General features: G+C 41.7%; 1 protein-coding gene across 2 annotated transcripts in view; it reads left to right on the top strand.

Annotated features, from left to right (window-relative positions):
- Positions 1–12,826, top strand: part of TMTC1 (transmembrane O-mannosyltransferase targeting cadherins 1) — a 125,561-nt gene that overhangs the window by 23,726 nt on the left and 89,009 nt on the right. For both annotated transcript variants that reach the window (XM_063308520.1, XM_063308519.1), the window contains exon 5: positions 5,141–5,347. In XM_063308520.1, coding sequence (XP_063164590.1) covers positions 5,141–5,347 — 207 coding nt within the window. The remainder of the gene's footprint in view (positions 1–5,140; positions 5,348–12,826) is intronic.

The raw sequence follows: 12,826 nt of genomic DNA, 5'->3' as shown, positions 1-12,826 counted from the left end.
GACAGATAAACCCCAGAAGTCAAGGCAGGTCTGATCTGTGTCTCTTTGAATAACTGCTCAACTCCTCACTACTACGCATGCGTTTTCCCCCCTGGATAGGGGCCCGCTCCTGCTCACCATCAGTGCTCATGACATTGTGGAATGAGTCTGTCTCTAATGGGCATTGTAGTGTATTGATTTGTGTCCTTGGTTGCTGAGTTGTTTTGTCCTCACTGCCTGAGTTGTCTTGTGAATTGGGCAACCATACAAATTGAAGGAACAAGCAAACAAGCAAAACACCTTAATTGCTGCATTGTACTGGGTCTCTTAGGCATCTTGAGAAAAGAAACCTCATTCTTCTGGGCTACAATGAACAGATGCTTGCTATTCAAAAGCTTAATTCTTTCCCATGCATTCTAGATCGATCAATCTATCTATCTATCTATCTATCTATCTATCTATCTATCTATCTATCTATCTGCGGTGGTGATAGATGTAGCAGTGCCAAGTGATAGCAACATCAGGAAGAAGGAGTATGAGAAGCTGGAGAAGTCCCAGGGCCTGAAGGAAGAACTAGAAAGGATGTGGAAAGTGAAGGCCAAAGTGGTCCCAGGGGTGGTAGGGGCACTCGGGGCTGTGACCCCCAAGCTGGGAGAGTGGCTCCAACAGATCCCAGGAACAACTTCAGAGCTCTCTGTCCAGAAGAGGGCAGTGCTAGGAACAGCCAAGATACTGTGCAGAACCCTCAAACTCCCAGGCCTCTGGTAGAGGACCCGAGATGGAGGAAGACACATACCACCCATAGGGGGGAGAAGGGAATTATTTTACTTTATTTTATTTTATTATTTTATTTTCCAAATTTAGCTGAATACTTAATTCAGTAAGTATGTATGGCTGCCCATCTCATAAAAAAGAGACTCTGGACAGTGTACAACACTTAATTAAAAAACCAATAAATATATAATATTCATTATAAAACTATAAAAAGCACAAGAACAAGAGAGAATGATGTTAGCCACAGTAAGGGAGCCATCGCAAGATATCCCCGGTTCTCTTTATATGTATCTCACCGGACCTTTATATATCACGCAGCATGGCAAATATAAACATTTATGGTTTGGCTTCTAAGGGGGCCTAAATGTTTATAGGCATTGCAAATTAGCAGCAGGACAAAAAGGGGGAAATTAGAAACTAAACAGCTTTTTCCCCCTCTTTTTTTTTCGTTTTAGTTGTTGTTGCTGTGGCAGAATGCTGGAAAGCGTTTGGCCTGAGAGATCAGAAAAATCACACACACCAGGCATTTCTATAAAAATAAATGTATTTACAGAAAGCACAAAAACATATTTTACAAGCTGTGCATTCACATGTGCTCAGAGAGGACTGAGCTGCACCTGGGCTGGCAGGCTACAAAAGCGAAACTAAAACAAGTCCGGGCAAGTTCCTCCCCCAGGCAATGCAGCTATTAACACCCAAACTGAGGACAATTAAATTCGACCTCTTCACCCTGCCGATACTTAAGAAAGTACTCAATTACCATGGTAACCTAGTGGCTTGGTCCGAGCAAAAACAAAGAAATGCCAACAGTTGCCTACTTTGGTTTGTTGCTTTATGGTATAACAGATATTTTGATGTAATTTGTAGCTGTTTATTAATGTTATATTCAGCTTTGGATGTAAAAATTTAAATCTTACGCTTATTAACAATGACATTTCAAATTACAGTTAACATTGATACTTTTTCTTTCTTTTTCTATCTTTAAAGGTCTAACTTATATAAACATTAGAGTATTAATGATCTCTAGTCGCTACTGTATAAATACTATTGTATCAAAATTATATAATGTATTACATATATCTTATAATAATATAATAAAACAAATTTATCTCTAACCCCTGCCTTAAATGGTAATAAAATTGTCTTATACCTTAATCTAAAATAATGTATTTCTCTAAATATTTTAAGTATTAACTGTTTTCTTTCCTAGAAAAGGTCCTAATATTGAATATTAAGTGCAATATCTTTGGACTTTGGCTATGGCATTAAGAGATCCATATGAACCTAAATCAAAGACCATCATTTTTAGAACAAGTGTTATACATGGTCCCATGAGATTATGGTTGATCTCTAGAGAATTCTGTATAGTTCACAAAATCATAAAGCTGCAGAAATTTCTCATTTTCACATTTATCTCTTTGGGGAGCAATTCAAATGAAGAAATTACCTGAATCTCTTTTTTGGGGTCAGTGAAAGGGAAGTAGAAGTTAGAGGGTATATTTGGTGCCTTTGAGTCAGTATTGACTCCTGGCGACTGCCTGGACAAGTCCCTGCAGTTTTCTTGGCAAGGTTTTTTGGATGTGGTTTGCCATTGCCTCCTTCCTAGGGCTGAGAGAGACTGACTGGCCCAAGGTCACCCAGCTGGTTTTGTGCCCAAGGAAGGATTAGAACTCACGGCCTCCAGGTTTCTAGCCTGATGCCTTAACCACTATACCAAACTAGCTCTCAGAAGTTAAAGTAGGGATGGGAAAAAGATTGGAGAACCTTTAAAGTCATCCTGAGCAATTAAAAAATTGGTGTGATAAAAATATAATAATCTATAATTAGTACACTGCAGGAAAATATAGTAATGTTAATGCTATTCCCTTTGGATAGGTAAAGATAAATGTGTCTAGTGATTTCATGGACATAACCATGAAGTCTTCATAGCAACAGTATGGAGGTGGTTTACAGATGTGTTCTTTCAAGATGAGTCTAGCTGCAGGATTCCAAGGTGATGTCCCATTCAAATTCTAACTAGACCTGACCCTGCTTAGTTTCCAACCCAGGTAAGGTCAGCCACGTGCCATCACCTGCTAATAGCTTCACAAAGCCCTGGATAATAATAATTAGATGCTAATTATTATGTTTGATTGCTTCGGGAACATATGGCTGCCATATCTCGACAAGTAGAACTTCCAGAAATCAATTTGCATGGCCCTGACAGGGTGTATATTTATACCCATAATAAATTGTTATCAAGTACAAGAGTTATAATTTATGGAGTTTAGTATTTTATCTCTGCATTCTGAATGCCAGTCACCCAGTTTGGAGAGATCCTCCTGGAACTCTTCACAACTCCTTTTTTTATTTTACTACCTTGAATAGGAAACTCCAGAACGCTGATATACGAGTCAAAGGCATCAACTCCAACGCCAATCCTTGCGGAATCTCACTTTGTGCATCTTGAAGTGAGACCTTCTCTTTTCTTCCCATTCTTGTCTTCCTTGGGAGCTGAATTCGCTCAGCAGCTTTTGATGAGGGATTTTGTCAGAGGCTCTTTGAAAATTCAGGTGTACCATATCTATTGAGTCACTTTTGTCTGCTTGGCTGTTGACACCCTCAAAAAAGTCTAGACATTTAGTGAGATGAGGCTTTCCTTTGCAGAAGCTCCCTTGACTCCTTTTCAGCAAATCTCATTTTTCTATGTGTTTGCTTATTTTTTCTTTAATAATAATTGCAACCATTTTGCCTGGGGTAAGGAAAAGCTGAGCCAGTTTGGTCTAGTGGTTAAGGCATCGGATAGAAACTGGGAGATTGTGAGTTCTAGTCCCACCTTGGGCACAAAGCCAGCTGGATGACCTTGGGCCAGTCACTTTCTTCAGCCCTAGGAAGGAGGCAATGGCAAACCACTGCTGAAAATCCTTGCCAAGAAAACTGCAGGGACTTGTCCAGACAGTCTCTGAGAATTGGGCACAATTGGATGGATTAAAACAAAAAAGGAAAAGCTAACTAATCTTTGGTTTCTTTATCACCCCAGATCCTTTGTTAAAAATATGATTACATTGGCTATTCTTCAGACCTCAAGAAGAGGTGCTGATGTTAAGGAGAATTTTAACACTGTTTCTGTTATTCAAGATACATCATATAATGCATTAATACAGACACATATTTATATTACAGTATATTAGAGATCAATCAATCAAAAAACCCCTTCCTGTTATTTTTATGGTCCCATGTTTATTAAACCTTACTGCTGCTTACACCATTAACATTGAGTTACAGATAGTATCTAACTCTGTCAATGATTACCAAGATAGACAAATAACATAGCAACAAATGTTGGAAATGCTACAGCAAAGAAGGTACATTTTACCACATGTGGTAAAATGCAAAAAACCTGAAAAGTATTGGAAGGAAATCCATCAAGAATTCAGAAAATTTGAAATGTAACATTTGAACTGAAATAATAAATATTTTTTATGAGGAATATTTCCAGGAAACATAAGGTATCACAATTTATTGAGTTATACTGTATGTGAGGGTGGCAAGAATTAACCAGGCTCTACACTGGAGAAGCCCAGCTGACAATGCAAGATCGGGAGACTGAAATTGAAGAAAATATAGCTATGGCAAAACTAATAGTATATATTCACAATAGAAGCTTAACTAAATTCAAGCAGGAAGGACTCCCTTACAAACGATATATTACACAGCAAGGCATATTCAGACATTTGGAATATGGCTTTTAGGAAAAGGTTTAAGAGACAATCCAAAGCAATAGGTGAAATGACTTAAACAAATACTAACAATAACCTCAAATGTTTAATGTTCAAACTGCAGTACAAATACTTAGATAGTGGTTGGTGGCTTGGGAAAGAAATGGAAAGGGAGAACGTGTTACCAAAACATTTTTTTCATAATGTTTTTACTTCTGTTTTATTAGTTGTTTATCTTCTGCTTTGCTTTTTTATCTTTATTCTTGTGTCATTTCTGCTTAAATAATCTGTCAAAGCATATGCAATTAAACAAACAAATAAAAGCATTAACACTGAGCGGGCATATATCTTCTGATAGCCTAGCCCAGTGTTTCTCAACCTTGGCAACTTTAAGATGTGTGGACTTCAACTCCCATGCTGGGTGGGGAATTCTGGGAGTTGAAGTCCACACATCTTAAAGTTGCCAAAGTTGAGAAACACTGGGCTAGCCTGCTTTACTCGGAGTCCTCCTGTGACTCAATCTGAGTCCTGGGCTGCCTAGGTTGAGAAGTAGCTTTTGGATCCATTGGCATTACCTCTCACACTGGTGTGTGCTAAATAAATATTGTTGCTAAGCTCTCTCTTCATGAGACCAAGACAGGCAGAATTCTGTCTTTCTAATGGAAGCTTCTGGTTTCTTTGTTAATTAGGAAAAATGGAGGGCCGCATGCGAAAATGGCTCGGCAGCCAGCAGCTTCTCTACATGCCCCTTTACACTTTTCGTCATCCAGCCGGGAGAACGGGAAGCACCGTGTGGCTCACAAGGGGACGTGGAACTCCTGCCACCCTGCCTCACCTGAGGAACAGCAGGGCAATGGCCCTTCTGTCTTGAGAAAAGCTCCATGGGCTGTGCTTAGGTACCAGAATCACACAGTTGCTTAGAATATAAATGTCTGCAGAATGACAAAGAGATGTATAATGTATAGGGGTAGGAGATGGCTTTGCATCGGAGTATTTATCCGTCTAGTTAGAGATGGGCAGTGATAGGGGCTGTCAGCATGGATTGTATCACTATCCTGTAGGGTGGTGTAGAGAGTACAGGTGGTCCTTGATTTATGATCATTCATTTAACAATGGTTCAAAGTTACGACAGCCTCAGGAAAAATGCTTTACTACCTGTACTTGCACTTTTGATCATTGCAGCACCCCGCTGGTCACATGATTGCAATTGGGGTGCTTGGTAGCCGGCTCACATTTACAACCGGTTGCAGTGTCCTGCAGTCACGTGGTTGTGATCTGCGACCTTTTTTGCCGGTTTCTGGCAAAAAACGACAAAAAACATCCATTGGGGAAGCTGGATTCGCTTAATGACCTGTGATTAGCTTAATGACCACTGTAAAAATGGGTGTAAAATTGGGTCCGGTCACATGGTGACTCAACATAGGACTGCAACGACTTACGATGGAAATTCCGGTCCCAGTAGTGGTCGTAAGTCAAGGACTACCTTTAAGGAAGATGACCTTGACGAAGATATGCCAGCTCCCTTAGCAAAGTGACAAGAGGTAAAACATGTCTTAAATCCACAACAGACACGTAGTGTTTGTAAGCAGCTCAGACAGACACTTCCCAGATTCACTGAAGTATAAGAAGGGGAAGGAGATACAGCACCATCAGACTTGCAGGATTGATGTCAGTCCCAGTAGGGGGACCAGACCAAGAAATCAGTTCAGCAGGAAGACTAAAACTACTGTCAGCTCTTCAAGGTAGTCCAGACCAGGAAACCAAAACCCAGAATACTAATACTACCTTTACTGTAAGGTTACAGTAACAGAATCTTGCAAGTCTGAAAGCACTTCAGAGTGGGTTACCCTGCTTTTACATTCCAGAGAACCAGGGATGGTCAATTCTGAGATACCTTCTCCACCCCCATTCCTGTTTTGGACTCAGATTTCTCTTATCAGACTAGGCTGCAGCTCTTCCTGCTGTTCCTCCTGTTACTCAGGGTTATTCTCACAACTCATTACAACTACTTTTACTGAGGCTGGCTATGATAACAGAAAGTTGTGAGTCTTCACCTCTTCTTCAACATTCAATAAAGTTGATACCTTGCTTTTGCCTTTTCTGTCAAGCAAGGATGTGTGTCTGTGTGTGGGTATGTGCAAAACACTATCTATTGATACATTTTTGTGCCATCCCTCCCAAGTATGAAATGTCTCAGAACTTTTACAAATTTTCCAAAATGTAATTCTTTCCTACCCTAAAACAGTGCTTGTGGTAAGTGTTCCTATTTAGAGAACTGGCTTGCATGGGTCAAGTGCAATTAAAACCAGGCCCACATTGTTTTATTGTATTTGATGACTTGCTTCTTAGTATCAAGCCTGTAAAGAAGTGTTTCTCAACCGTGGCAACTTTAAGCTGTGTGGACTTCAACTCCCAGAATTCCCCAGCCAGCATATGCCTGGCTGGGGAATTCTGGGAGTTGAAGTCTACACAGCTTAAAGTTGCCACGGTTGAGAAACACTGCAGCAAAGGATTGAACTGTGTGATTTCTTTGTTGGGGTGATATACATAAACAGTTGTCTTAAACATGATGACAGGCCATACAGCTTTTCTGCAATCTTGTGGTTGTTAAGGGATTGCTTTATTTCTGAGAGAAGGATGCATTTCAGCATTTCCTAATTTTTTTATTTGATTGGGTTTGAATAATCACCCCAACCCCACAATCACTTAGACAAACAGGACATTGCTCTTGCAAGCCTCTCTCTCTCTTCCTCTTGTTTTAAAGCAGAGAATGGCTATTGTATTATAACATATCCAGTGGACCACATAATAGATCATTCAGATCTAGATCTATGAGGAGTGGGATTTCTTTGTTTTATGAGCTCTGGTCAGGACGTTAAATGTTGTAAAGCTATAAAACTGATGCCTTTGTTTCTTCCTTATTCAGAGCCTTGGCAATTCCACACATTTGATAGATGCTGGGTGTGCTCCTGAGGTCAGATAGGATCAGACTGTTTATACTGTGTGTTTTTGTCTTGGGGCCAATACACACTCAAGACAGAGCTATTCTTGCTCCTTGGCTAATGCTAGAACCAGCAAAACAAGGTTAGGAGGAAGAAAGCTGAGCACTCTGGGCGAAGCTGCAAAACGCTTTGTAAGTAAAGGTCCAGGATTTTCCAGTTTCTACTGCTTGTAATTTGAATAGAGTCTTAAGGCCTCTGCAGGATACCAGAATGCAGAAGATCTTTTAAGATGAATTGTGGTAATTGCTCATGATTGCCATGCTAATCTAGCCTTCTGCATGTATGTTGCCTTCCAGCAGAGATGAAGAATTTAGGGCCTCTTAATATTGCCAGGAGTTCTCAACATTGGCTATGCTGATTGCGGCTGGTCAGCCACAGATCCTCTTTTCCCTGGTTTATAGCTCCCATTATCCACAGCTGGACACGCGTACTGGCACAGAAGCATCTCTGTGGTGATGCAGTTTGAATCTCCTGAAAATTGTGAACCAGGAAAAGCTGATTGGATGACCTCTGATGGCAGCTGACGGGTTTTGCAGAGAATGGTCGATGAACTGATTTAGACAACTGGAGGATCGCTCATGGGGAGATTGCTGTCATGCTTGGCATTTCACAGGAATACATGGGTCACATCACTGATATTCTTTAGTATTGGAAGGTTTGTGCTAGATAAGTTATTGTATGCTGATGGCAAAGATGACAGCTTCAGGAGTTGAAATTTGCAAGCAGTTGGTGTTGCACTACGAGAATGAAGGTGTGAAATTTCTTCCCAACATCATGATAGCTGTCAAAACATCAGCTTATTATTATGACCTGGAAATGAAGTGGCAGTTCATGGGATACCATCACAAAGCTTCACCTGCAGAAAAAAAGAATAAAAACCCCGGTTTTGGCAGGGAAATTCATGATTACAGCTTTGGGGGATACAGATGGTGTTTTTCTCATGGATTTCCTTAAACACGGCACTGCTGCCAGCTTAGAGCATTACACTGCAACACGCAAAACTTTGAAACAACTATTAAGTGGAGTTTGGAAGCACAAGAAGGAAATGTTCCTGCAGCATAACGAAGCTAGGCCTCACACCTCCTGAGCTGTCCAAGCAGGGCTGCAATTGGGGGCAGGGGGGAGCAAACGGGGCATGTGCCCTGGGCGCCTTGCTTGGGGGGGTGTGCCAAAATGAGAGCTGGGGGGGTGCCAAAATAAATGCTGGGGGGCTCCAAAATGGGCGCGGAATCCATGTTTCCCCCGGGTGACACAGACCCTAGTTGCGGGCCTGTGTCCAAGAGGCAACTTTGAGAAGTCGGATCTCACCATCTTACCCCATCAACCATATAGTCTAGTCTTGGTGCCATTCCACCTTTTCCCAAAATTAAAGGAATACCTTCAAGAATATCTCTATGAAGTGAAAAGGTGAAAAGGACTCTCAGGACCTGACTGTAGAGACAAAGTATGGAATTCTTTTGTGATTGCTTTGAGAAGCATGTCTCTTGTTGGCAGAAGTGTGTAGCAAATGGTGGTGATTATGTGTTCCTGAAGTGATTTCTGGTCAATACAGTTCAAAGAATACAGGTAGTCCTCAAGTTACGAACATTCATTTAGTGACCGTTCTAAGTTACAGTGCTGAAAAATGTGATTACGACTGTCCTCACACTTACGACTTTCACAGTGTCCCTGCAGTCACTTTGGGTGCTTGGCAACTGGCATGTATTTACAATGTTGCAGTGTCCCGGGGTCATGTGATCACCATTTGCGACCTTCCCAGTCAGCTTCCAACAAAGTCAATGGGGAACCATGTAATTCACTTAATGGCCACGGCAAAAAAGGTGGTAAAATTGGGTGCAGTCACGTGATGCCTCGCTGAACAACTGTACCACTCAACAACAAATTTCCTGGTCCCTCTTGTGGTTGTGTGTCTAGGACTATCTGTATTCAAATTGTTTTAAATGTAAATTTGCTGCTGAAAATAGCTGATATCATTCATCTGTTAGATTTCTAGCATAAACAAAAGTGAATCCATAACCATCTGTTCCAACTGTATAAAGTGACAGTTTTTAAGTCTCTTTTTTGCTGAAGCAAAAGCAATAATAGATCCCTTAATAAATGCCTTAAATGCATCCTATGATGTTAGAGTACTAGTTGAACCCTGATTAATTTAAAAAGAACAATTTTCCTTCTTGATATATTCCACAAAAAGAGTGTCTTTACTGAGAGAAATAATTCAAGAGCCACCTGGAATTAGCTCATTTATAATAATTAATTTTCCAAGTTTAAGTCACAGGTGCATGATTTGAAATTGCGATAGGACCTATAGAAGAGTTCATAACTTGATCTGCCAAAACAGAGGAAATAAAAATAACAATCTAATCTAAAACAGTTTTGAGGAGCATGTGAAAAAAGAATATGCTCCATGTTTTGAATTTAAAGAATGCCAAATACTTATTAACAATATATATGCTTGCAATACCTTCCGATTTTGAGAAAAAGAAAGCATGTTTTGGAGAGCTTCTGTCTAACTGAAAATCTTGAATTTGGTTGAATATGGATAGTGTTCAGACTTACAGTTTTGTGGAACAACTACGGTCTGAAATATTTCAAGAGGGTTCTTAGTAGGACAATCAAAATAAGAGAGAGAGTGAGATTAGCTTTCTTAACTATCAAAAAAATAAAATATCTTTCCCTGTCATAATGTTTATAGGTAAAGGTAAAGGGTTCCCTTGACATTAAGTCCAGTTGTGTCTGACTCTAGGGGGCGGTGCTCATCTCCGTTTCAAAGCCGAAGAGCCGGCGTTTGTCTGTAGACACTTCCATGGTCATGTGGCCGGCATGACTAAACGGAACGCCGTTACCTGCCTGCTGAAGTGGTACCTATTAATCTACTCACATTTGCATGTTTTTGAACTGCTAGGTTGGCTAGGTTGTTTATATTCAACATCAATTTTAAGATTTCTATTAAATATGGTAGGTATTCCACATTGCTTTATTTGAATGTCCACTAATATATTGGCCATTCCAAATCCTAGAACTGGCAAAAAGCTGTTCATTTGGTAGAATGTGTGTTTCTTGCACCATAATACAGTAATATCAGGTTGTAATTTTTCAAATTTGATTCAAGTATATCCATTCTTCTTTATCTAAGGCTGTTTACATTCCAGTTGGCTTCTTTCCTTCAAAAATGCATTTTCTTTAGATACTTGCTCTTTTTTGGAATGCAAATTTGGTAACCAGATTGACATATTGCATTAATCCACGGTTTGCTTAACTGTGGTTTGCAAAAACTGATTTGGCTGAATTAATGCAATACACAATAAACCATGGTTTACAAGCCACTATAACTGAGTATATTCCATATGCTAAATCCAAACCTAAGAAATCAGATTATGTTTTGCTGCAAGATGAGCCCAGATAAAACATTTAATGGCTATTCCAAACTTATTTCTGTTGTTTCCATTTTTATTTAAAATAAGAACAGTTAATGATATGCAGCTTCACTGCTATGAAATCTATAATGCTGTGGGACAATGATTGAAACACACATGCATAAAACGTATCTACCAAATGTGAGGAATCACTAATATTAAATCAGGAATCACTAATATTAAATCAGTTAACACCAATAAACACCAAAATTTAAAATATTCTATAATAGCCAAGCTCCTATAGTTAGTACCATTAACCATTAGAGCTGCCATTAAGGCCTACCTTGTGGTGGTAAGAGTGGCAAAACATCAATATTTCTCTGCTCTTATTGCATCTGCAGAATGCCGCCTGACGGCCCTGTTTAAGATCACTCGATCCCTTCTGGGGAAGGTGGGCCCAGTGATCCACCTACAGGGCCATGCAGAGGAGTTTTCTGGGCATCTGGAGAATAAAATCGCTCGGATCTGTTCCAAGTTGGATGCCACGCGTGAGGCATGATCTGTGGAGATGCCTGGGGAACATACTTACCTGGTTGTCTGGGAACGGTTTGACCCTGTTGGGCCCAAGGAAGTGGACAGGGTTCTCTAGACTGTAAATGTCACCACTTGCCATCTAGATCCCTGTCCCTCCTGGCTGGTGAAGGCAGCTCGGGAGGTGACATGTGGGTGGGTCCAGGCGATGGTGAATTCATCCTTGGAGAAGGGAGTGTTTCTGGCTGCTTTTAAAGAGGTGCTGGTTTGCCCCCTCCTCAAGAAACCATCACTGGACCCCACTGTGCTGGACAATTTTTGTCTAGTCTCCCACCTTCCCTTTTTGGGGAAGGTGGTTGAGAAAGTGGTGGCACTGCAGCTCCAGAGGACCCTGGATGAAACGGATTATCTGGACCCTTTCCAGTCAGGTTTCAGGCCCGGGTATGGGATGGAAACAGCCTTGGTCACACTTTTGGATGATCTCTGGCGGGAGCAGGATGGTGGCAGTGCATCCATCCTTGCTCTTCTTGACCTCTCAGCGGCTTTTGATACCATCAACCATGGTATCCTTTTGGGTCGGCTCAGGGTATTGAGGGTGGGCGGCGTGGTTTTGCACTGGTTCACCTCCTTCCTTCAGGGGTGGTCCCAATCAGTTGTGAAAAGGAGCGAGAGATCTGGCCCATGGCCCCTCCTCTGTGGAGTGCCACAGGGTTCGGTACTCTCTCCGTTCCTCTTTGATATCTACATGAAACCACTGGATGAGATCACCTGTCACCATGGGATGAGGTATCATCAATATGCTGATGATGCTGAATTACACATCTCTATCCTGGGTGACTTAAATGAAATTGTGACCACCCTCTCTCAGTGCCTGGAAGCTGTAGGGGTCTGGATGGGGAACAACAGGCTTCATCTGAACCCTGGAGTGGCTGTGGGTTGGGGGCCCCTTGGTATCCAGGAAATTAGCATCTTTGGTGGTGGATGGGGTTGCACTGCCCCAGACAGACCTGGTGCAGAACCTGGGGGTCCTCCTGGACTCACAGCTCCTGCTTGAAGAGCAGGTGGCAGCCGTGGCCAGGGGAGCCTTTGCCCAAGTTCGTGTTGTGCGCCAGCTATGCTCCTTCCTGGATCAGGAGTCCCTGTGGTCTGTCACTCATGCCCTGGTCATCTCCTGCATAGACTACTGCAATGCGTTCCACATGGGACTACCCTTGAAGGGTATCTGGAAGCTACAGCTGGTGCAGAACGTGGCTGCTCGAGCAGTCTTCGGAGCCCCAAAGGCAGTCCATATAACACCTCTGCTGCGTGAGCTGCATTGGCTGCCAGTCTGCTTCCGGGTTCAATTCAAGGTGTTGGTTACCACCTTTAAAGCCCTACATGGCATGGGTTCGGGTTACCTGAGGGTCCGCCTCACCGCCATCACATCCACCTGTCCTACTCGGTCAGGCAGAGAGGGCATGTTACGGACCCTGTCCATGAGAGACTGTCA

The sequence above is a fragment of the Candoia aspera genome, chromosome 7 (genome assembly GCF_035149785.1).
Source record: "Candoia aspera isolate rCanAsp1 chromosome 7, rCanAsp1.hap2, whole genome shotgun sequence".
Lineage (NCBI taxonomy): Eukaryota > Metazoa > Chordata > Lepidosauria > Squamata > Boidae > Candoia > Candoia aspera.
This window is presented reverse-complemented; position numbering and strand designations above follow the sequence as displayed.